Source organism: Amphibalanus amphitrite, unplaced genomic scaffold (genome assembly GCF_019059575.1).
Source record: "Amphibalanus amphitrite isolate SeventyFive unplaced genomic scaffold, NRLGWU_Aamphi_draft 000127F_arrow, whole genome shotgun sequence".
In the NCBI taxonomy this organism is placed as follows: Eukaryota; Metazoa; Arthropoda; class Thecostraca; order Balanomorpha; family Balanidae; genus Amphibalanus; species Amphibalanus amphitrite.
The window spans coordinates 792,074-816,560 of record NW_024881622.1 but is presented as its reverse complement, the minus strand read 5'-3'; the positions used below and the strand labels follow the sequence as shown (position 1 = coordinate 816,560).

Genomic DNA, 24,487 nt, shown 5'->3' with positions numbered 1-24,487 from the left:
CTAGCTGGCCAGCCTTGAGCTGGCCTGAAACAATGCACACATGTTCTTTAAGAGCGTCTGTGGCGACAGAAAATTATATTACCAGCACAGGCTATCAACAAGACCTAATTATATGGGGCAGACATTTATTGGCGATTTCGAACGAGCCATCATACATCAATGTACATTAAATGACCACGTCACCGGACCAGCTCATTGGCCTGAACAGATCTAGCGACACTAATCAAAGACCAATACTCGGTCGGGCCTCGGCCCCAACTGCACAGACCACAGCCAGCCCCGCCATCTTGACAGCAGACCAAATGAATGCGTTCAGCGTTCAGGCGTTCAGCGACTGAGGGTTCAAGGCGAAAGGTACACTTTTAGTAAGTGGGCGAAAATAAACTCAGCAATTAACTACACACGGATACGGGATGAGCCAAGCCATCCATACACTGGGGTTCCTTGGTTATCCCACTGGACATGCTGCAGCATAATGTCTGTTTCGGATAGGTATCCGTCATAAAACGACCGACGAATCTATCAGACGCTGGCAACGTTTCTTAAGTGCCAAATATCCTGGTTTACTCCTCCTGGTGTAGCTTATTCCGATCATCATACCAATCAATCATTTTATGCCACCACATTTTGTCGTGACGGATGATCAAATACGATTTCAACATGCACGGTAGAGTGAATTACGATTTCTTCCATGCTGTTAGAAATGTAAAAACTCAGTCTGTAAAATGTATTTCTATGTTAGAAATGGAAAAAAAACTTTACACTGGTGAGACGCAATTTGCGTGTATGGTCTTTGAGAAACGCAAGCAACGCTGGCCATGAAAGAGTATGCTAACTCCCAGTTCAATACCAAAGGATTGTAAGCCAAAATAACGGCATGGCGTCTTTCTGTGCAAAATAAAGTCATCGGTTAAGCACATCTAGTGACAAACTAAGCCCATAGACGTTTGATCTGCAGACCAGCATAGCACCGAGCATAACCGGACAGCGCCTTAGTGGATCGCAAGTGTAGTATGCAAACGCATGCGATATATACAGGGCTGAAACGAGGAAACAGATGACCACATAAATAGATGTAAGAGTGGGGTCTTTTCAGCTTGGTTTAACCACAACACAGCCGTACCAGTATCCCATGAAAACATCAATCGAAAACCGGGGACATTATTCGAGAAAAACTTTCCTGCTAGTGAACTAACTAAAATAAATAGTGAAAATGAGGCAAGGTGTGCGACCAACAAACATCAGTGACAAAAAAAAAAACAGTCAGCTCAGTGCTACCCACCCTTCAAACGAAAACAATAACCAGTGCCTTGAGTTACTTGTGTGTTGAAAGAAAGGTGACGGCTACACAGCTGCTTCTTCCAAGGTGAACGACGCATTTGGCGAATACCGGCTTCTCGCAAGGTGATTATGATAATGATATTCTGCAATGTAATTCAAGGAAAGGAACCAATCGCAGCCAGGCAAGCTGGCCCTCGACTGATTCCGCGTCACGAACGCTGTGACTTGGGTCAGTGCTCAGTACAAGCGTCTGCTCTTGACAATGAACACTGGACACTTTGCGTCCATGGCGACAGCCCAGCCGCCATCCGACACACACACCACCGTTCAGTCAGCAAGCTTGCTTCTCAATGCTAGTATGCGTTCAGTCACACCAGCACTTCGCAGTTGACAAAAATAGTGTTTTTGATTGCGAAAAACCGCAGAACAAAATTTGAAAAGGCTTTCAGCAGGACTAAGTTTACACATGGCCTACAACTTAGTTACAATGGACGATAGCTAGTGGGGGCGCTGAATCAAACTCTTGCACTGCAACCAACCAAGCGTCTCAGAAGCTGGACACATCGTCAAGCTGGTCACACTCGCATCACCTTCTCTAGGCCGCTGGGGATCACTCATTGCGCTTCCCAACAGCGACACGGTATCAGGGATCCAATGTGCATTCGTTTGCTCAACCCACCAAGGAGAGCCACCAGCATTCGCAGCTTGGCTAGGCTCTCCTTTCATAGAAGGTAAGGCTCCACACGATCTGTCTCCTTTCGCCCAGCTCACTTTCAATATAATCCCGATGATTGGATAGCTGCTGCCTCGCAGCCGTCGGCTTGGTGGTTGGTGGTTGTCTCACCCAGCCCAACGGCATCATGAGATCTTGGGGAAACCCGAGGCGTTGGCATTTGCCGATGCTAGGCGGCGCGGCTCGCCAAGGTCCAGAACCAGCGCGCATCGAAGTCTACCTTGAAAGCGTCTCCCTCACAGCCATGATCTGATGCTGCTCGAAGCTCTTGTGCGGAAACCGCCATGATGTCGTCGGTTCTCCGGGAATAGGAGACGGGCGGTTTGTCGGTCAAAGACAGCGGAAGCTTCTCCCGTGGGTCTCTCCCGGACGTCATGGAACTGATCTGCGACGACTGAAGCACCGACCCAGCATCACAGCAGCCATCGCCATCAGCGACAGACACTGTTTGATAGCGCTTGGCGCCAATGGCTCCACAGTCTTGGTCTCCACAAGTCCAGGCCACAGTTGGGCTCAGCGTAAAAGAGAGCGCGGCCGTGGTGTCTTCCGCTGTAGTCAGCCGTCCATCCAACAAACCGCCATCGTGTCCAGCGTCGAGCGAGGCAAAGCTGCTGACACCATTGGCCAAGCCCCCGCAGCTCCGCGACCAATGGCTATGCGCGTTTTTTGACTGCCAACTAGAACCGTTGGTTGACGTGGCAGCCTGCGAGGCGGTGGTCTCCGCTTTGATCCGCGGTGGTGGCGGCAGCGGCGGCGGAGCGGCGGGCGGTGGGTCGCCTTCCTCGTCGCTGCTCGAACACAGGTCGATCACGACAGTCTCCTTATCTTTCAGCTCCTTCCCAATGAGCGGCTTGCTTGGCACGGGCTTCCGTAGCGCCTTGACTCCGCCACTCTGAGGACGACCTCTGACCGTCGGGTACCGTACCTGGCTGCGTCCACGAGCCAATGGCGGCGTGAGAACGACGCTAGCGCCTACCAGCGCCGGCTTGATGACCTTCCCGCCAGTGCCTACCAGAGTCGGCCGCCACACGGTCCCCCGACTGGAGGGTGTCGTGGCCACTTTGATCTGGGGCTTGGGCGCCACGTTCTGCGGGGTGATACACTTGATGGAGAGGCCAGAGGGTAGCGACAAGGGCGTGGTCCCTGCTTGCGCTGTCCTCGGACGCGTCATGCCAGCCGGGAGTCCCGTGCGAGGCGACCGAAAGGTTCTGAGGGCTCTCGCACTGCCGGAGACCGCACGAGGATCCACTGCACCTGATGTCGAGGCTGTGGCTGCCGCGGCGGCGGCGGCGGCGAGTGCCGAAGTGGCGTACCGGGCACCGCTCCGATCGGCAACGCGGTACGGGTCGGGGCTGACGAGTGTCTGGCCCGGTCGCCATAGTGTACCGCGCACGGAGGCTGGCGGCCTCCAGAGCGGCTGGACGGGCGCCGGTCTCGGGCGGGTCGCCTCCTTGATCTCCTCCGCGGTGAGCCGGGTGAGTCTTACTGAGCAGGGGAGCACGGTCTGGACTAGCCGGCGAGCCTGGTCCGTTAGGCCTGTGGACAGAACCAAGAGTCACCGACGTTACCACAGGTTCAGGGGCGTGGTGACTGCTAGGACACACAGCCCGATAAATATGACGTGCAACGCTAACATTAAGCCAAGAAGGAAACGTTGGGTCGCTTATCCCATCTCCATATAAGTTGCACCACCTTACTCTTATAGTGACCCAAGGAAATGTGTGACACATGATGAGCATTGGGCATTGAGCATATCTGAAATCGATGTTTTCTCCTCCGTTTCGACGCAGCGGTTTCCCTGCTCACCGGCGCGGATGGTGCGTCGCCTCTCGGCGCGCTGTGCGGCCGTGAAGCAGTAGAGGTGACTCCAGCCGTACACAATGTGCCGCCCCTTCCGCGGCGGACGCCACGAGACGGGGAACGAAGGCTGCCGCGCAAGGCTGGCAACGACACGGGCACTGTCAGGGTTGGTGCGACAATGGATCATGCGGCTTCAAAATTCAACGTAACTGCTTCCCACAGAAAACTCCATTTATAACAACGAAAAGTGTCAGCCTCCTGGTTCTTTGAACGGTGCTGTGAGGTGAACGCTGTGAACGGTGAAGAGAGGAAATGCTCACGTTTCATTGGCATTCATGTTCTGTAACTGTACCCTTTGCGTCACCCGCCCACGACGAACTTCAGTACCACAAAACCACAAAATCATGTTCACCTCCACAGCCCTCTCACCGTTTGCGCTCGCTGTCTTCACAGTACTTTTCATGTTCGGGCGGGTGCTGGTCGGACGGCGGCTGCCCGGCGCCCAGTCTTCGGCCCAGTGGGGAGCTGACGTCTATCGTCTGATAGCGGAGTAACAGGCTGGGACCGCGGCGTAACCGGGCCAACGCAGCGGCGCCGCCGCCGCCCCGCTTGGTTGGCGACGAGTACGGCTGGGTGGGGAAGAGGTAGACGTTCAGACAAGCTCCTTACACCAAATCATAAAAGCGTTGCTTGTGACCAACTAAAAAATACACCGCGAAAGCCTCAGCTAGATATCAAATTAAGCTCAGGTGGGCATCCTGCAATCCAGGGAGCACGAGCGACAACCTTCCACGACAAACTGAGCCAAAGTCGCGGCTGCGCACGTACCTCCTTTCCGGAGCCATCGGCGGGCGCCAGTCCCACGTAGCTGAGGAAGCGACTCTGGCTGGCGCACTGCACCTCCGGCTCAGAAGTGACCGACTCCGTGTCGGACGGCGGGCTCTCTTCGGCGGCCGGAACACCGCACTGCCGCTCGTGGGCCTGAAACGCGAGTCACAAACGGCCGTCAGATGGTTGGATTCAGACAAACAGAGAATGAACATTCGTCTAGGGAAGGACATAGTCCAACTAACGATACGATAACGAAAACCTCCTGGTGGATGACGCTTATCAACTGATTGATGTCATGCACCAGTCACTCTTCGGGTAGCTGCTTCACAGATGATATTCGCTAGCACAGCAACGTATGCTCACTTCATAATATGCTGGTGTCCTCAACCACAACGACCTCCAGCCGGTGTCACGTCTCCACACTGCCTGTATCGATACAATACCCACATCACTGACCTGAACGGCGTCTACGGAGCTGAACTCTGCGCTGCACGTGTCGCACAGGAAGATGTCATCCGGCGGCGGCTGCACCATGGCCAGCTGCTGACTGGCGCTGCGCGACAGCTGGCGCGGCAGCAGGTGCCGACGAGGCGACAGCGGCCCGTTCTTCGGACGGTCGTACTCCTGGGCGCGAACATCGCGGTCCGGGGTGTGTGAAATGAGTGGCAATCGCACAAGCCACAAGGGAGGAATGGGGAAGCAGTTGGAAGCGGGCAATGTGTTTGACGACGCGCAATGTGTCAACAACAAAGACAGTGCTCAACTCTCAATAAAAATAAGCGAAACTTATGCTGAAAAAAATTGTTCGATACTTATTACTTAACTATCCAAAGTGAAGGTGAGGAGGCAAATTTGACAGAACGTCCAACTGCCAATGACACCAGAGTCGGCATATTGTCCCAAACCCCATCTCCAATGATGCTGGGTTCGCCCGACGTATCTCGCACACTCACAAGGTTTTCGTTTCGGCACGTGACCACCAGCCGGTTGGTGGCCAGCTCGTACAGAGACGAGCTGCCGTCGAAGTTGTTCTTGAAGGCCATCCTGCCGCTGACGCAGTGCGGCTCGAGGTCGGCACAGAAGCGCATCAGGTACTCGCAGTCGGCGCCGCGGTAGCAGCAGCGTACCAGCTCGCGCAGCCGCTCCGCGTGGCCCTGACCGTGGGCGACAAACCAGTTAGGACTTCTTATCATAATTACAATACGCATGGCGCAAGCCACAAACCAAATCATATCCATTGAGCATGACACGCCAAGGCATCGCCTCGGGCCTAGATGTTACGTAATGAAGTACAACAAATGCCAATGCCTCACTCGCGCACACTGAAACGTCGCCCTGAACTCACGTCCCCACCACAGCCTAGTGCGACGGACCACCGTTGACCGTGACCCCCACTTACCTTATTGACCTCGTTGCTAGCCTTGAGGTTGAAGTAGGGCACGGTGCGCGGCCACCAGGAGGGCCGGCGGACCGTGCGCAACCGGTGTTCATCCACGCCCAGCGCGCACTTCAGCAGGAAGCGCACAAACTTCACCAGGCTCCGCTGCACGGAGACAGCGCGAAGAGTCGGGTTAGATGACGCGGGATCGCAATCCAATGATGATGATGATGATGAATTGGGTTTTTGGGCGCCCAGACTACAGTGGTCATTGGCCCCAGGATCGCAATTCCGTAACGGTAGAGTCGCGCAGGTCATCAGTACAGCTTGTAGAAAAATGCAAACATCGAATGCGGCAGAGCGAAACGAGAGAGATCCCAGCTTCATCCGTATCAAAATAAGTTAACGCCTTCGGAACTATTAATTCAATATTTCCGTTCAACCATCATTTCGTTACTATAAAGTGCGTTAAAATACTAGTGTGGCGATTATCACGAAAAAATGAAGGCAAACACCAATATAGTTAGCTTTATATTTCGTCACTATAAAGTGCGTTAAAATACTAGTGTGGCGATTATCACGAAAAAATGAAGGCAAACACCAATATAGTTAGCTTTATTTAACAAAACTCCCGCAAAGGGTTGCGTCCATGCTCACATTAGCACAACGCACACTCGCAACTCACGTCCGGCATATTCTCGAGCGCCACGGGATGTCCGTCGCAGAACACCAGCGGCAACGAGGAGACCATGAACGGCTGCTCGCCGCCGTCCACCGCCTCCCCCAGGCCTGCCATAGTCACCTCGTCCCGAAGCGCCGCCGCTCACTCGCCTGCAAACATGACACATCAGAAAAGGTTATGACCTAAGTTTAGAAGGCATGAAGACGCTATCCCTCTCCCCTATGTCGAAGCATTAGGATCGGAACACCGACGCGGCGCTGGTGCGACGAGTCGACTGACTACGGCCCCACTTTGAGGGGGCCGGAGGGAGCAACAACGGCGACGACCCGAAGCCCTGGGCATACGACTTCGAGTAGTGGTCACGATCTCGGCCAGGCGCGAGGCAAGAGAACTCTTGATCTCTCCGCCGCTACAAGAGAACGTAGAGGGCGTCGGGCGACAAATGGCGAGGTTCATGCCGCAGCAGCAAAAGTCGACCAATGCCTGGACCTTCAGAGACTTCGTTTACTCGGAGCTAAGCCAGCCTCTCAAGCATCCGGCGAGTTTGCAAGATGCTGCAGGGGATAGAGGGGGCTGTATCAAAAGCCCGCCCGTGACGGGCTTCCACCGCGAAAGATGGAAGGCTATCCATGGTGGACCGCTGGAAAACCAACACCTTCGTAAGGGCATACACTGCAGTGAGCAGCCAGCTCCACTGCCCGAAGCGGGACAGGTCATAGAGAGGGGAAATGAGATAAAACGGCTGTCCTGTCTCAACACTGGAGTAGAGGTCTGCACCCCTTCAGCTTGACAGATATGGAAGCCCAGGTTCGGGTACTGAAGCTCAGGAAAGCAGCCGATACTGATCAGATGTGCATCGAGCACCTTCGGCCACTCAGTCCCAATGCCAACATCGCCCTGCTACGTTTGGCCAACCAAATCTGGGAGCACGGCATCATTCTCAGTGCGTGGCAGGGGGCCACCAACACCCCCATTCTGAAGACCAGCAATAACCCACAGTTCATTATGTCATATCGCCCGATCGCCCTCAATGATAATCATGTGTCAAAACTCCAGGATAACAGACGGTTGACGCCCGACTCATTATATCACCGAAACCACAACTTCATCGCCGCAGGTCAGTGGGGAGAACCTCAGTCACCTCGTCCGGACCAAACAGAATGGCTGGAACAAGACTTGCGCTGGAGATTATTCACCGAGGGGAAGACGGCAGAGGGGTCCGCGTTGTCGGCACCTACTACCGGCCAGTTATCTTTTAAAATGTTGACAGATGCAGCCTTCACCAATATCTCTAAAAATTCAGTTTTCCCTTACCTTACCTGACAATATCGAGAATTTAGAAGGGCAACTCGCCTGTAGGTCCCGCTCTCGTCAAGCTCGTGACTGGCGGTCACCTCTAATCATGAGTAGGAATATGATACATCAGATAGGCCCAGTGCTTGTGAAGTCTAAATTTGAAGGCGTTGAGGTATGGGGCCTGGACAAGTGATGTCGGGTGGGAGTTCCAGTCGTCGATCGCTCGAACAGTGAAGAGTTGTCTTCTGGCTCTTGACTTGACATGCGGTTTGTACACTGTACAGCTTCCAGAGATGGCCACGGTGGTTGGACTTCGTGAACGCATGCTTGGCAAACTTGTCCGAGTCGATATCGATCTCGTTATGCAGCAGCTGGTACAACTCAATCATGACCATGTCGCCACGAAGCCTTCGGCGAAGCAGCGAAGGAAGCTCAGGCACTTCAGTCTCCGGTATATGGCTTGCTCCTGATGCCGGGCACTGAACGAGAAGCGCCGCTGGACTCGCTCCACGAGCTTGATCTCTGCACGATTGAAGGGGCTCTTCATGGGGTTGCCGTATTGAAGGTGAGTCCTGGCAAATGACTTGAATGAAATTGGCAGGGTGATTTCGATAAGATTCGAGAACGACCACCGGATCAGAAAAAAAGAATCCGCTAAGCCTTCGACACATATGAGGAAGCCTGCCTCCTGAAGTTCAGCTCAGGTCGATCAGGACACCCAGATCTCTCTCGGCTGAGGTGGAGGCGGGGCAGACACCATTAATGGTGTAGAAGTGACCAGAGTTTCTGGTCCCGACGTTCAAGGACGCACGCTTGCTCTGGTTGAACGCAAGCTGCACGGACCATGTGGTGAAAGCATTAATGTCAAGCTGGAGCAGAGATGCATCACCGGCAGTATCAATAGAGCGGTACAATTTTGTGTCGTCAGCAAAAATCTCGACGCAGAACCTCACGGCGTCGCGGATGTCGTTGCTATACACATGGAACAGAAGGGGCCCTAATACAGAACCCTGTGGCACCCCGCAGGTGACAGGAGACCAGGTGGAGTGATGGCCTTTTACGACGACTCGTTGCTGTCGACTGGACAAAAATGACCTGATCCACTCAAGGTGTCCAGTCACATCATATGCTCTCAGCTTAGCGAATAGGCGCTCGTTTCGAAAGTCCAAATATATGACGTCTTCACTCAGGGCTCCCATCACCGATCGCTCGGCTCCAGTCAGCAAGTACTTCCAGCAGATGTGCCGTGCAGGATCGGTGTGGGGGAAAACTATGCTGGTGACGCGACGAGTGGGGACAGTCCTTTCGAGGTGACGTATACCATCAATCGGTCCCTTATCAGCGACTCCATGACCTTGCACGTCACTGCAGTAGGAATATGATACCTACATCAGATAGGCCCAGTGCTTGTGAAGTCTAAATTTGAAGGCGTTCTTCAAAAATCGTAGTCGCTCTTCATAGGGAAGGTGTCTGATTGAAGTTATCAGGCGCGTTGCTCTCCTTTGGACAGGTTCGATCAGAAGTTGGTCGGCGCAATGGAATGGTTCCCATGCCACGTTGCCGTATCCAAAGTGTGGGCGTACAAGTGTTGTGTACATCAGTGGGAGAGTTGACTTGTCGATAAGCTCGAGCGACCGTTTGATGATTCCCAGGATCTGGTTAGCCTTCGCCGCAGCAGAGGCAGCCTGTTTGCGGAACTTGAACGAGGAGTCCACGAAGACACCAAGCCTGTGCTCAGCTTCAACCGCCTCCAGTCATTGTCTTCGGATGGCGTATTTGACCCGAGGATTGTTGCGTCACAGATGCGGGATTTTGCATTTCCCCTCGTTGAATGGGAGCTGCCAGCGGTCGGACCATGCGACCAGAGCATCGATGTCGCCTCGGAGAGATGTCGTTGCCGTTGGGTCTCGCGCCAGCTGCATGGGCGATTGTTGGGCAGAGTGATATCTGCCACCTCCATTCGGTGAGACTGCCAACTCTCCCTCCGCATCAGCCTCCGACACAGTGCGTGGGGTTTCAATTCTGCTCATCATTCGCCGGTTGGGTATGTTGGGCGGGGTGGTCTCTGCGACAGCCCGTCCCCACAACCTCAGCGGCTCCTGAGCGGGAGACACTGTCTTGCGTATTGTCTGAAAGAGCTTCGTATCGTCAGCAAACATCTTTACTGAGCAGTCGACCACAGAGGGAATGTCGTTCACAAACAGCAGGAACAAGAGGGGCCCAAGGACTGAGCCTTGAGGTACTCCACCTCTGACGGCAGTTGGTTTCGAGTGGCTCTCATTCACGACTACTTTTTGTGTGCGCCCAGATAAGAAGGCCTAAATCCACTTCAGGAGTTTGCCTGAGATCCCAAAGCACCTAAGCTTTTTCAGTAGTCGGACGTGTGGTACCGCGTCAAATGCCTTACAAAACTTTACGTATGCCACGTCACAGACTCTCCTTGTTCAGGCATATTGGTCCAGTCCTCCAGTACCCCAAGAAGTTGGGAACTGCAGGACATTCGGGGACGGAACCCATGCTGGTGTCTACACAGCTGGCCGGTGGATGTCAGAAACTCGACCAACTCATCGCGCACTAGAGATTCCATGACCTTGCATGGGATGGACGTCAGGCTAATGGGCCGGTAGTTCCCCGGGGTACTTGCTTCCCTCTTTGTGGTTTGGAACAAGGTTTGGAACCACTGTTGCGGATTTCCATATCGAGGGGAGAATACCTTGCTCCAGGGATTCGCGATACAAGGACAGCGGGCCAGCCACAGCCGCTGAAGCAAGCTGCAAGAGTTATGGATGCAGGCCATCTGGGCCAGGGGCAGCGTCAGTCTTCAGGTTGTCAGGTTTATGTCGCGCTGCTTCAGCTGAGATAGAGACAGTTTCGATTTGCTTACCAGCAAACTAGCTGGTTGGCTCCGGAATGTGAGACAGATCCTCATACTAAAGAAGGCGTTTAGGAGTTGCGCCTTACCACCATCATCACACACAACGGAGCTAGAGGCATCTATGAGATTAGTCCCGCCTTAGTCTTCAGCCTTGAATTCGAGTATCTCCAGACGACCTCGGGATTGGTTTTTACATTCTTGACAAGGTTCTCCTGGAGGTCTCTCTTCAATTTCCCAGTCAAGGCTCGCAGGCGGTTTCTGCAACGGGTATCTCTGGTAAAGTCGATAATGTTTTGAGCCTGGGAGTAGATCGCCCACAGCCTATCCTTCCCTTCTTTAGTTGCAGAGCTTGGCCATTTATGTGGATATTTTTATGGCTGTTTTCCCCTTGCTTCTTGGGAAACACTCCAGTGCACTTAAGCGTACAAAATCCATGATGAACTGGTGTTTTTTCCTAGATTGCCAGACTCCCAGTATGCATCCTGAATCATCCTGATGAGCCTTTGTGGGTTCCCCTTTAAGTAGTTTCAATGATCTGCCGGCAGGACTCGTTCACAAGTGTAACAGAGCAGGTGGAGCCCCAGAATGACGTGATCGCTTTTCCAAGGCCGACTTCGTGTTTGGGGTTTCATATCATTCCATCCCCATTTGCTATGATCGGGTCCAGTATGTGGGAAGTGTCACCTGGATGGAAACGAGTAGGTTGGGAGACCTGCTGTCTAAAGAAACAATCATCCAAATTCCAAAGCCTTGAGAACCTGTGGGAGATGGTCAGTGGCAAAGCAGAAATTATCATCCTTAGCCAGAGGAAGGTGCACCGGGCACCCACAGCTGTTCATTGAAGGTCATAAGGGAAAGTGCTACCTCTATGACTTGGAGAGAACTCCTGATGTATATGTTGACACCTCTGAAACTACTTGAACCCAAGTCAGGTTGTGAGACATCAAAATTGGTGTTTTATTGTGTCTGCACTGTACATGTCTTGGCTTTTGCAGTCTGTGTGCATGTCTGCAAGCCCTCTCCCCATTTGTACTGGTCTCTAATTTCAAAAACCCTTCTCCAGCATTCATCTTGTCATGTCCATAGGCAAGCTCGAGAGCCTTTCATGTCTCCCCCGAATCTTTGATCTGCCAGTGATGTCAGTCAAGTTGGTCATAAACAACCTTGGTACTTATGGAAGATTGGCTAGTTCAGGTACAAGTTTTGTTGCTCTCATTTGGATCCTTTCCAGCCTGTTAGCATCTTTCTGGAGAAATGGGGACCAAGGTCCAAGCTTGAATGACATATTCCTTGTGAGGGCATGTCAGAGTTTTGTAAATTGGCAGGAACAATTCCTTGTCCATGTAGGTGGATGTCCTCTTCACTCTTCCCAGCATGGAGTTCGCACTGCTGCTGCTCTCATCACCTGCTCTGACAAAGAAAGTGAAGGATTTCTCCTAAATAGCATACGAGTGAGTCAACCTAAATAGCATACAATGAGCAAGTCAACCGAAAATGGGTATGCATATCAGGAGCATAAACCTTCAACATGTTCTCTTCCAAGCCTTGCAATAGGTAACTGCTCGAGCAAACGTTAAATTTCAATAAAAAGCAATACAAATAGGTCTCACCTCACGTCTCAAGCTAAGGACAGCAATTCTCTCGCTTCTTCATTGCTTCTGAAACTTTTGAAAGTCAGTAGAATTGTATCTCTTTGTAAGTTTAACATTTATTTGCTAAAACACTTCAACATCCTCATTATCAACGAGGATCTTCCTCGTCAACGAGGGTGTCCTGATGGACCAAGAACTCAAGTTTAGGAAACAGGCAGCTGCAGCTACTGCCAGGGCCAGCAAGATCATGGGTGTCATTAAGAGATCTTTTCAGAAACTGGATCATGAAACTCTACCAATTCTCTTCAAAACCTTGGTGCGACCACATCTTGAATATGGTAATGCAGTATGGGGACCTTTTAATCGTGCGGACCAAATCCTCGTCGAGCGTGTACAGAGGCGCGCTACAAAGCTTGTCCGAAACATCAGACACAGACCATACACAGAGAGACTTCAGCTCCTGAACCTGCCATCATTGTATTATCGTCGTAGAAGAGGCGATATGATCCTGGCGTACCAGATCTTCCATGCTGGCATCGACATTCACCCAGAAATCTTCTTTGACCAAGCAACCGGAAGTATCACCAGAGGGCACCAATGGAAGTTGAAGAAGCTGCGTGCCGAATCCAGGATCAGGAGAAACGCATTTGCTTCAAGGATTGTAAATGACTGGAATTCCCTTCCAACCTATGTGGTCAACTCACCCTCACTCAACACATTTAAATCCAACCTAGACTGTCACTGGGCGGACCTTGCCTTCGCCATCCCCGAACAGGACCGATAGCCTGGCATCCTTACCATGAGCTTGGTCAGAACGAGACCCACAGGCCTAGTTGGCCTGACAAAATCTCGAGAAGCTGTAAGTAAGGGGCCTTGGTAACAACTGGATTTCCATTACGTCATGGGTGATGATGTCACACCACGGGTGACGTTTCATTGCTGCTGCTGCTGTCCACGGAGGGCAGCGTTTGTGAGTGGAAAACAGTAGCAACATTGTAAATGAAGGCAGTATTGGCGCTTATGCTACATATGAAATTTATAACAACATATTGATATTAGTGAATGTTTATTTTTGTTGCTTTTCATAAACCCTCCATTTCAGGGTCTGCATGCTAAATTTCTGTTATTTTAGAGTCAAGCTATTGTACTAAGGGATTTATTTTGGCAATTTAGTCATTTGTTAGGTTATAAGGCTGCAGAAACTTTTAGTTGAGGTTGGTATCCACTATCCAGTTGCAGCTATAATTGTGTCATATTTTGTATCATTTTCTGAACATCAACATGTAAACACCTACCTATATGAATTCAAATTTTGTGATTGTAGAAAAGCAGTTACCCTCACATTGCAGCGGGGATTAGAACAATTAACCACACTTGTTATACAAAAAGCCTGTTTGCCATCAATTTTGGGAATCCAAATTGGGTATTGGTAAGGTAGATGTAGCACAAGCTGCCCGATGCACGAGAATGGGTCTTTCTAACCAAACCTTACCTGACCTGACCTACAACATACAGCCTTAAACCTAAAATTTACAACCTACGACCTAGTCCTACGGTATGACATATCACAACAGCTTGTGCTACGTCTGCTACCATGACCCAACTTTGTGCCAATTCATACCAACTTGGGATGACAGTCACTGCAGATGTGTGCTGACCATGCAGGTCTTTGTTACAATTGCAATTCTATTGTGTTACAGGTTCGGCGTTCTACAGCTGCGACCCGCCATGGCTGGGCCACCGCGGCGGCATCACCTTCAGGGTGGACCTGCCCGTGGCCACCTGCCGGTCGGACCCGCCTGCAGTCCGCAGGGAAGCTGCCCTGCGAGCCATTGCAGAGCTCCCGCACCCGGACGTCACTATCTGGTCGGACGGCTCGGCTCGCGGCGGACGGAACAGGGCGGCGCAGGCGCTGATCCAGTTCCACCACCTCAACAGAGAAGGGACCGTGCGCGCTCCTGCAGGGGCGGTCTGCTCCAGCCTAAGAGCAGAACTGACCGCCATGCGCGAGGCGTTCGCGGCTGTGGCCGGCCTGGGGGACGGGGAGTTGGCATCGACCAAGTCGGTCCGCCTCCTCACCGACTCAAGGTCTGGGCTCCAACTACTCGGCCGCGGCCCAGCTAACCAGACCATGGCCCTGGCCGCCGAGGTGTGGAGGCTGCTGAGTGCTGAGCACCCTCGCCGAGAACGGCACCGAGACGGTGCTCCAGTGGGTGCCAGGCCATGCCGGGCTGGACGGCAACGAAACCGCCGACCGCCTGGCTGGCGAGGCCACGGCGGGCGACCAAGACAGCGCACCGATCGACCTGTCGAGTGCGCGGGCCGCCGTCACGCGCCATGTCCGAGAGCTGTCGCGACAGAGGGCAACTGCTGCCCACCCGCACCCGGACCCCACGCCTGGCCACGACTCCCTGGCGCGCTGGGGTCGGTGACGCTGTCCCAGCTGAGGACCGGCACATCACCGCTGACCCGTGACACGCTCCACAAGATTGGCCCGGAAGCCGACGACGAATGCCCCGCGTGCGGGGAGCCCGACAGCGCGGCGCACCTACTGACCGATTGTCCGGCCTATGAGGCGGCCCGCCGCCGCCGCTGGGGTGTCGACCCTCGCCTGGTCGACGTCCTCGGCGGCCCGGCGACGAAGGTCGTCACCTTCATCGAGGATGTTGGGCGGACCGAGCCGCCGCTCGACCCGCCTGCGCCGCCGCCCCCCTGAGCGAGTTGGCGATGGGATGCAGAAGAAGAAGAAGAAGCAACTGCCAGCGCGCCACGGCGGCGAAGCCGAGTTCCGCCGCTGGACCGCCCGCGCAATGGCCAGCACAGACAAGAGACAACCGAATCACAACACCTACAATTACGTTATTGTTATGGTATTGACATTGTTACAATTAACCCTGCTCTTTCGAGCGTGGATGCACGCTGAAATTGTCGCATAATTCCATGCAGCTTCCACCCTTCTGCAATACAAAGTTTGAATACAATGTAGTCTTACAATAGGTTTAGAACTTATGTGCAGATTGTCGATGCTGGTTGACTTGATGATTGGAATTGTGTTTATCTGTTTCATCTGTTTTGACTTAAATATATGGCCATGGACTATGGCCTACCTTGGGAAGTGTCTCTGATTTCAACAAAACATTTTTCATCAGGATACGCTACAGGGTACATAGTACATGCGTAGTGAAAATTTTGAGCATGTATGGGTGCGCATGTGGAGATGTAGACTGCGAATGAGACGGACTACGACGGTTTTTGAACCAATTAAATCTGATTGACAACGTAATGTAGGACTAAAAACTGACTGTCAGAAGAATATTCACAGAATATTCACTTCACCCGTTACAACGAAAAGGGAAAGTCAGGGAACAGAGGCAGGGTACATCTCGAAGATCAATCAAATTGCAGGTGCCGATTGGTTATGGATCATCGTAGCTCAATGTACTGCCTTGTGCTGCTTTATTGATTGAAATTGCTTCCAGCTTGTATTAAAAGAAGTCATTATGTAAGATTTTAAAAAGGTTCTTGAAAAATTTAAATACTTTGAATTGATATTTCTGCAGAATAATACACCCGTATCATTCTTTACATGTCAATATTTGTATATTATCTAGCAGGTAAGAAAATAGTGGCCTCAAGTTTCTAGAAAATATCTGATTTTGCTCTCTGGGCCACTGCAGATCCCTAAAAAGTTAGGAGCCGTCTTCATTATTTAATGTATAAAACCAAATAAATTATCACTGCTCAAAAGTGGAAGAAATGACAAATGAAAAAAAAAGTTTTCCTACAGCGTTGCAATCCAGATTTCAAGATAGTGATGGGCGCACTAGAAAGCAAGTAAAAGTACTCCACAAGGTAAAAGTAAGGAACAAGAATATCCTTATACTGTTTCAGAATTCGGTAACAAACATTTTTTGTGTGTTTTAAATACCCGAACGAATCGATTCCAGAATCAGTCTTGATGATACTATTTGGTTTTTGTATGGTGTTGGTGGTACTTGAATGACCAAAGTCAGTACATGTCCATCACCTTTCGATATTTCCGTGGTGCTCGCTCCCATTTCATAGCTGCTCACGGTGTTTTCTGCTGACGTCATATGGTGCTGCTCCACTAGCGCCACCATACGGCGTCAGCTGGCGAATTATCCAGTTAATACCAGAGCCCTAAGTAAGTAAGTAAGTAAGTAAGATCTTGGCATTTGCCGTGCTAAATACCCGCGTCCTCTCTCCGCCTCTTTCTTTTTCTCATGCAATGCAAGCAACTCGCTAGTTCAAAACTCAAACTCCTAACTCAACTCCATTATTCACCAATAGAAACAGCGTATGCAGGTTATTCAGCTAATTCGAACACGCCTTGATTGTCTCACAGCTTCCCGTCTTAAAGGGAAGCTGTTCAGCTTTTTTTGTAAATGCTGCTGTCGTCATCGTTAGATTTGCCGCATGCGTCGGATTTCGTCATACGAGTTGAATGAGTTGAGTGAGTTGAGATACGTGTTGCCCGTGCGCGGCTTATAGAAGCGGGGATTGCGGGATTTCTCTCAGTGACAGACGGTGTGTTGATGTTTTGATATTTAAAAGGTGAGTAATGCCTGTTCGTTATCTTGACTCTTGAGCAATACATATGATATGGTGACCCAGACCACTGAAGTAACAAGTAACATAGGTAAGTGTGGCAGTTACAGTTCATCTATCAGACTATAAGTCCATGGTACTTATTAGAATATATTCGATCGTCTTAGATGAATAGTAACATTATTTTAACAATTAAGTCTTCACGTTTTTAATTGTATTTCACGGGTTGAGTAAGTTTGTCAAATTAAGTGGATGCTGACAAATGAAGTGGAGCCGCAAGCCCACGCTATGCACTATGCAGGACTTGTATGGAATCAGAGTACATCAAAACCAGTACAGGAATCAGTAATCAGTGAGTAGGTATACCATAAGCTATTAGGATCAAGCTTGAGCTACTGTTGTGACTTGTGAGTCTGAGAGCTGCTTTGTGGCTTCAAAGACTGCTCCAGAGAGGTGATTTCGGTCTTGACTCTTCAGTAGGCGGAACTATGGTCATGAGTACCCAAATATAGGAACGTCCCCATTTTTGGGAACGGAGTTCCCAAATATGGGAACGGGCGTTCCCATTTATGAGAACGGAAGGCAATTTTTCGGCCGTTCTCCCACTAAAACTCAAAAGTGCATCACGTCTCAAAAAAGTGCACGCTGATTTAAGTATCTACTAAATCTCCATAAAGTTATCTTTAATCTGACCGTGGAACAAGGAAATTGACCGTGGAATGATATTTTTAATGATTTTTTGAAAATGACAGAATGGTGGAAATATGGGTTATACGACATTTAACATGCAATTTTAAGGAAAATGAAGCATTTTTTAGTTTGAGGTAAAGTATAATAATTTTCGCCTGGTTATGAACTTTCATACTATCGACACCAGATGCTGACAAATGCAAGCGAAGACGCGGACGGTCCCGAGGTAATATTGTTGACTTTTGTGTCGGGGCGGACGACCGCGTGGAACGTGAGTGAATTTACCGAGCTACTGTTGTAAACTCAGTTTAAGCGGTTGAAAATTATCCAGCTGTATTTCATCATCCCGGAAAGACATATTTTATTTGGATGCCAGCTGTTTAGAGTTGTTTTATAAGGAGCGTCATGAGCGTGGTTTTTGTCTTCCGTGTTTCTAAGCGTGATCGTTTTGGGGGAATTTCTCTTATATAGCTCGCTCTGTGTGGCTTATTTATAATTTTTATGCTGATTTCGATAATTCCTCGTGCCCATCCTACCAGGCCTTTTGCCACTTACACTCATCAAGAAAGGAAAAAACTAGATTTTCATTGGGACTAGGTGTTTTGAGGGTGTAACATATTCAGCGTTCCCATTTTTGGATACTTCCTTGTACTCGTCAACTATCGGTGATAAACAGACAGGTGCTTGACATGTCTCCACCCTCAGCGCGGACGGTGGATATAGGTATGGAAGACCTTGTTGAACATCGCTGAGCGTTGTGAATTACGTAATCCTGCAGAGGGGGGCGTGCCCGCTGCGAGATCGACGGGAATAAAAGCGCAGAAGACCGGGCGAAACATGCGACGGTCTTGCCGGAAAGGTCATCTGATGATTGTTGCGTCAACAATAATTTGCGGCGTTGGACGTGATGCTTGTTAATGAAAAGAGCCCCTGAAAGGCGTCGGTGAAATCGTTCCCAATTTTGGGTACGCCGTTCCCATAATAAGGAACGCTTGCAGCGCCAGTGTACGAGAGCGTTCCCAAATTTGGGCTCGCGGCCCGGATGATGGACTGCTTTAGAAATAGGGGAACGATTTGAAACTACGAACGAACTACGAAACTACGATACAATATCAAACTCTTTCCCAACAATATTGAGACAAATATCAGGCGGTTCACGATCGTTTTATATTTTTTGGACGTCATTTAACGGTTCTTTTTCTTGTTTTAAATAATGCCTACATGGCGTTCCCATATTTGGGTTTATCGTTCCCAAACATGGGAACGAAAATGCGTTCCCGAAAATGGGTACGCTTGACCATAGTTCCGCCTACTGTCTTGGATGCCTCAGGGGGCATATACTCCAGAAAAGGTTTATCCTAAGTTGGAAATTACTAAAATTTTGATTCCTTATGGACCGCTGTGAAGTATCTATGAAGCAAATTTTTTAATGGAAATTTAGTTATTTCTTTTTTTAGAAAAATGACAATTGTCATCGATATTTGGGTCTGCATGATGAGCAGTTGCCCAAATGGGTCTGCCATTTGGGTCTGCCAGCCTCTGACTTTGAGTCTGCTGGAAAAACTACAGGCTGTCAGGAAAGCTTAAAAGTCAATGTCAAATGTGCCCACTGACCACAATCACATACCTGAGACAGGATCTAACATCTGTCCTTCACTTAGGTGCTTCCATAATTTTGCTATGATTCCCACCAGTAGCAGATGGAACCTGTCGAAAGCCTCCTTATGTTGAGCACCACAAACACTCAAGCTTGAGCATTCACCAGTGACTATTGCAAATCTGACTGTTTACTATTTGGATTGTACAATGATCAATGACTGTCAACTGGAGTGCCAACTTCGGAAAACTGCTGTCTCAATCCAAAGTGCCACAATGACAGCATACTGTTCCCTTCCATAACCCATCCCTGCCCCCAGTGCAGAGCTTTGCATTGAGTGCCAGAGGCAGTGGAAGTTGAACTTATATGAAATTAAGGTTGATGCTGTAAATACCTACTGAATTACATGGTAGACAAGTTGACAGTAACTAGAGCAATACAGGATAGACAAATTAAACTTAAAACACTAATTAATGAGTGAGAAAGACCCATTGCTCACTTATCATTAACATTTTAAGCTTTTCTCTCCACCAGCGATGGCAGGAGTGGAGAACACTGGGGAGGCTGGAGCCACAGGTGGACAGGAGGGGCCTGAGGCATCTGATGGAGCCTATGAATGCAACATATGCCTGGACCAGGCTCGGGATGCTGTGGTCAGCATGTGCGGTCACCTATTCTGGTGAGGCTTTTTAAGTTGACTGTTTAGTGTTAACAATTGTTTGATTGTGAAATGGTATGCAATCATAAATCGATAGCAGTGTTTTTCCTGTTTAGTACCATAAATCAATTAAGACCTATCACTTGAAGTTTTAACATCAACATTCTGCTCTGAAACAAACTAAATGTTGAATGTTGTGTGGCCTGGCTGATATGTGACTGTAAAGCTACTAGTTTTTTCATGCCTTGTATTTTGTATGTTTCCAGCTGGCCATGTTTGCACACGTGGCTGGAGACACGCCGCAACAACCAAGTGTGTCCCGTCTGCAAGGCGGCCATCAGCCGTGACAAGGTGATCCCTCTGTACGGTCGCAACAGCTCCAACAAGGATCCGCGCAACCAGCTGCCTCCGCGACCGCCGGGCCAGCGCACAGAGCCTGAAAATCAGGTACGGTTCGTCCCCTCCGAGCTATCGCGATGTAGTTTTGTTTTTATTATTTTTTTTCTTTCCTTTTCTTTTATCGGAGATATAATGTGTCAACTTTCTGTTGTCTGTCCCGGAACTTACTCATTCGCGTTGTTTATTGGCAGGGTACCACATTTGGTGGAGTGAACTTTGGCGACACAAACTTCCACATGTCGTTCGGAATTGGCGCATTCCCTCTGGGTTTCTTCGCATCCACACTGAACTTCGGTGGTGAACGGCTTAATCCTCATGCCGGTAAGTTTGTTTGATGCTATCGTTTCTAGTTACTTATTCATTTATATTTCGTACTTTCGTGCTCTCCGGACATTAATGTTTATTTTGGAGACGGCGTATTTCTGCGTTGCTCATAGAATTAGATGAATGTATTTGAGCTGCCAACATTATTGTCACGTCTTTCTAGGCAGCTTATCAGCTGATATAGTGGTGAATCTCTGCTAAAGCTTTATCATTGAGGGTGTCTACCTTCACTCATTTACAAACATTTTTCGCCCGATGGGCAACCGGAGCAACGTCATTTTCTCCTCCATGTTCCGACTTCCAGATTTGTTTTCTTGCTGGATCTCGCAGGTATTCGACTTTTTGTACAGGCTCGCCGAATTACTCTTACGAGTTATTCAGAGATGTTTAACGTGATGAATAGATTCAATGCATAATTCAATGCAATATGTATAACTCGTAGTTTTTGAAGAAGTTTGTACAATGTGTCTGCCTATTAGTTTGTATAATAGGTTGATTCTACGAGTGTCTGAAATCGTTCGCCTGTTCTGATGACAGGCTTAGGGAATGCGACAGACTGCAGATAGGGTCACTCGATAAATGTGCTTCAGTGTAGCACCATTTTCGAAACATGCAAAGGTTGCAAAAGATAACCATTAATTCAGTGTAAGCAAGCTGACGTCACGCATCGTTCTGTACAGGTTTGCAGCCTGGACAGCAGTTTCACGCCGACGATCAGATGCTCTCCAAGCTATTCCTCGGGCTGGGCATCTTCTGTGTGATCTGGATCCTGCTCGCATAGTATGTTCCGACTGTACACGCTTACGCATACGATCACGGCACATATCGGTAGGGCCGTCTCCGTCTGAGTCGTCACAGGTGACCCTGCAGCAGAGAGCAGGGCACGGGTCCGAAAACAGACCCACTTGCTTCACTCGTACGTATTACACCCGCACCGCATTTCAAGCGACAGTGACGATATATGATGGACCGTAATGTCCATGACACGATGCACACATTTCGAAATGCAAGTTAGATGCTGATTTCGATTCAAATGCAATATTATGGAATATTAGTTTGATTTTCTAGCGTGATATATTACATGATTAGCTGACCACGTTAATAAACTTTGCATGTAACTGTTAAGGTGGCGCATGCAATAAATTTACATCACTCGTTTAGTACCGTGCTGCGACCGTACCAATGTTGCGAATATTTTTTTATTCCTAGATTGTATGAGTATCTCAACAAATTTGGTCGTGCTTGCTCTCCGGGATTTCATGGTCACGTATTTTATTGTCTTTTCTCATTAAAGTGACCATCCCACCTTAACATTAGTTTTGAGCTGAGATAGCCAAATTGGTGGCCATGGCCTGAAAATACCGGTTTGGGCACTCACAACATCGAAAAATGCTTAAATTCGGAGATATGGAATTTCAAACTTGCAGTTTTCGGATTCTAAGGGGCTAATGCATTGGTATGCCACCTTAGAATTTGTGACGTCAGCGGAGATCTCACGATTTTTATATCTTCTACTAAAACGTTTGGTATTACGCGGTGGTATATGCTGCTTTGCGCGCAACAAATGCCGCACTTTCAAATAAAGTCGCTAGGAACAGCGGAGATCCCAAAAAGTAAACAAAAGTAAAAGTCTAATATCTTGAAAACCGGTGAATATTTTTCGATGAAATTTGGTAGATTTTCGTTTTTGCTCTTTCTGAACCGAGCGACATCACTTTCATGCCAATTCATTAACTTTTTTGAAGGTGGGAGGGTCCCATTAACTGATATTGGGTTTTTCTGCTCACCCCACCCAGACCCAGCAGTGATAACAGTACCGCGGAACTATTTGCAGAAGCGGGTAGGTAATATATGAGTATCTTATGACACGTTACGTCATAAGAGACAAGGTGCGCCGGATCAGGCGCACACTTATGACGATCGTAGTGTCGCGAAAGGATCAATATACACAGATAAGTACTGACTGAGCTTCTGCGTGGTGCTCCTAAGTGTGCTTGGGTTGTCCCGCGATCATTGTGCTCGTCCTCTTAAATGTGATAGATTCGCTTGTAATGATGCTCGTTCGTCGCATTTTGCGATGCGATGGTGCGATGAAATATGACAGAGACGAATAAAGTTGCATAATGCGATGCATAATACGATGCATACGATAGTGAGTTATCCGTAAGATGAAATAACAGCCTTTCGGAACTGCATCCCTAGCTATCTGGATCTTAGGCCTACGAATAGCGATGCGATGCGTTCTGAGTTGGTTATGCGGCATTTAGTGACCGATCAATGCGTTAGATGTGCAGTATATATAGCAGACGATAGCTCCGAGAATGGGTGATTTCATCAACTGCCTTGAATATTCCACTTCGCAGCTGATCGACTGTCGCCTTTTACTTAAACAACTGTCATCACTTGTCTCGCTCATCGGTCGCTATAGCAATGTGGATAGATAAGGCGCCTTGACGAATGGGCCAGCGACCAACCCTTGCTCACCGTTACTGCGTGGCTTGCTGTATGTCGCCGCGGGCCTGTGTGGGGGTTCGGGGTCGGCTGCTGCCGAGGGCACGGGTGTGGCGTTGGCGCAGTGTGGCCACCGCGCTGTCCGCGCCACCTGCGATGTGCCAGTTGGGCGTGTGGTCGCCCGCGGCTAGGTGTCGGAGACTGCGCCCACCTCGTCTTCGTGCATGACAGACTGTTATTCGTGTGTGTGTGTGTGGGGTGTGTGTGTGTGTGTGTGTGTGTGTGTGTGTGTGTGTGTGTGTGTGTGTGTGTGTGTGTGTGTGTGTGTGTTTCGAAACCGGTCGTCAATACATCTATATTTAAGGGTGGCAGCCCTGTTGCAAGAAGGCTTTTGTTGGGAACGAAACAGAGGTCACTTTGTATGTACGTCGCCCACAACACTCATCGCTATGATCATGAAATGTTTGTGATTTGCTTCGTGATCACAAAAAGTAAATCTTCAAGTTCATACATATCCACACTTCTGGTTCCCGTCCATTCGATACTGCACTGAGAGTCGTTTATTTGCATTGTATGGTAGCATCTTGTCTCACTGCTACCCCTTCTGCGGTTCTGTTGATCACTGCCCCTAAAATATTTGATCAATCGAAAAGGGGTTGGAACTGAGTGACTGGCGACGCGCTTATCGACTAAACGTCGTCAGGTGATGGCCACTGCTGACCTGCAGGGGTGTTGACGTTTACGTCCCAGCATCCGACAGTGATCTCGGCAGCAGTGGGAAGGACGAGCAAAGGGACACTCGTCAGCCCCTGAACAATAACAGATGTGTCAAGAGCAACGAACTGAGACCAGACGTGTGGTCGATACTCGATTTTACTCGAATCGTAATATGTAGATCAGATTAAATGGGAGCCCCAATGTGATTATAAAAGGAGTCCTAATAAGATTGCGAATGTGATCCTATAAGTCTTACTCCTGATAATGATGTTTTCAGACTTGTCTGTATTGGCCGTACAGGGTGTAACGAAATTATCCGGACATCTTTCTTCGCGCTGTAATTAAGAAGCAAGACATTCTGATATTTTCCCTTTTGAATTATTATATAGCCACCTTTCATAAGAGCGCAGGTGCACATTTTTGGAGCATTCCAGCCACTGGATTTTCCAGCACAGTGGGTTTCATATAGAGTAGCGCCTTACTAACCTGTGCCCGCAGTTGGGCGGCGCTGGTGGCGGGTGTCCCCTCATTCATCTCCTGATGGACAATAGTCCATAATATATCGACGGAATTGTATGGGAACTATTTCCAAGCCATAGCCCTTTAGCCCAGAA

General features: G+C 49.5%; 2 protein-coding genes and 1 long non-coding RNA gene across 8 annotated transcripts; 2 read left to right on the top strand and 1 right to left on the bottom strand.

Annotated features, from left to right (window-relative positions):
* Positions 1-108: 108 nt before the first annotated feature.
* On the bottom strand, positions 109-16,751 carry LOC122381795. Of its 5 annotated transcripts, XM_043366437.1 has the most exons (10): positions 16,657-16,751; positions 12,487-12,627; positions 6,709-6,854; positions 6,045-6,188; positions 5,599-5,799; positions 5,102-5,269; positions 4,643-4,795; positions 4,244-4,443; positions 3,821-3,954; positions 109-3,550 (listed from the first exon to the last, which is right to left on the bottom strand). In XM_043366437.1, the coding sequence occupies exons 3-10, from the start codon at positions 6,817-6,819 to the stop codon at positions 2,184-2,186; spliced, it is 2,478 nt and encodes an 825-aa protein (XP_043222372.1). In that variant the 5' UTR covers positions 6,820-6,854; positions 12,487-12,627; positions 16,657-16,751; the 3' UTR covers positions 109-2,183. The 5 variants fall into 5 exon arrangements, with proteins under 5 accessions (XP_043222372.1, XP_043222376.1, XP_043222373.1 ...); XM_043366441.1 differs by lacking the exons at positions 12,487-12,627; positions 16,657-16,751 and adding an exon at positions 13,267-13,391; XM_043366438.1 differs by lacking the exons at positions 12,487-12,627; positions 16,657-16,751 and adding an exon at positions 13,173-13,298.
* On the top strand, positions 13,436-15,583 carry LOC122381797. The gene is made up of 2 exons (XR_006256582.1): positions 13,436-13,682; positions 14,169-15,583. It is a non-coding gene; the product is annotated as an uncharacterized LOC122381797 (long non-coding RNA).
* Positions 16,662-23,542, top strand: LOC122381796 (E3 ubiquitin-protein ligase RNF185-like). 2 transcript variants are annotated; one of them, XR_006256581.1, is made up of 6 exons: positions 16,662-17,043; positions 19,859-20,003; positions 20,249-20,429; positions 20,573-20,702; positions 21,386-21,989; positions 22,460-23,542. XR_006256581.1 is itself a non-coding variant. In XM_043366443.1 (5 exons), exons 2-5 carry the CDS (start codon positions 19,861-19,863, stop codon positions 21,484-21,486), a joined length of 555 nt encoding a protein of 184 aa, XP_043222378.1. In that variant the 5' UTR covers positions 16,888-17,043; positions 19,859-19,860; the 3' UTR covers positions 21,487-23,542. The 2 variants fall into 2 exon arrangements, 1 of the variants encoding a protein (XP_043222378.1); XM_043366443.1 differs by having other exon boundaries at positions 16,888-17,043; positions 21,386-23,542.
* The last annotated feature ends 945 nt before the right edge of the window (positions 23,543-24,487 follow it).

Excerpts from the sequence above, each read along its gene's own strand:
- LOC122381796 (XM_043366443.1), top strand. The coding sequence starts at position 19,861 with ATGGCAGGAGTGGAGAACACTGGGGAGGCTGGAGCCACAGGTGGACAG. Across the intron at positions 20,430-20,572 it reads GCACAGAGCCTGAAAATCAG|GGTACCACATTTGGTGGAGT; the intron begins GTACGGTTCGTC and ends GTTTATTGGCAG. Across the intron at positions 20,703-21,385 it reads ACGGCTTAATCCTCATGCCG|GTTTGCAGCCTGGACAGCAG; the intron begins GTAAGTTTGTTT and ends CGTTCTGTACAG.
- LOC122381795 (XM_043366437.1), bottom strand. The coding sequence starts at position 6,819 with ATGGCAGGCCTGGGGGAGGCGGTGGACGGCGGCGAGCAGCCGTTCATG. Across the intron at positions 6,189-6,708 it reads CGCTCGAGAATATGCCGGAC|CGGAGCCTGGTGAAGTTTGT; the intron begins GTGAGTTGCGAG and ends GTCTCCGTGCAG. Across the intron at positions 3,551-3,820 it reads GCGACGCACCATCCGCGCCG|GCCTAACGGACCAGGCTCGC; the intron begins GTGAGCAGGGAA and ends TTCTGTCCACAG.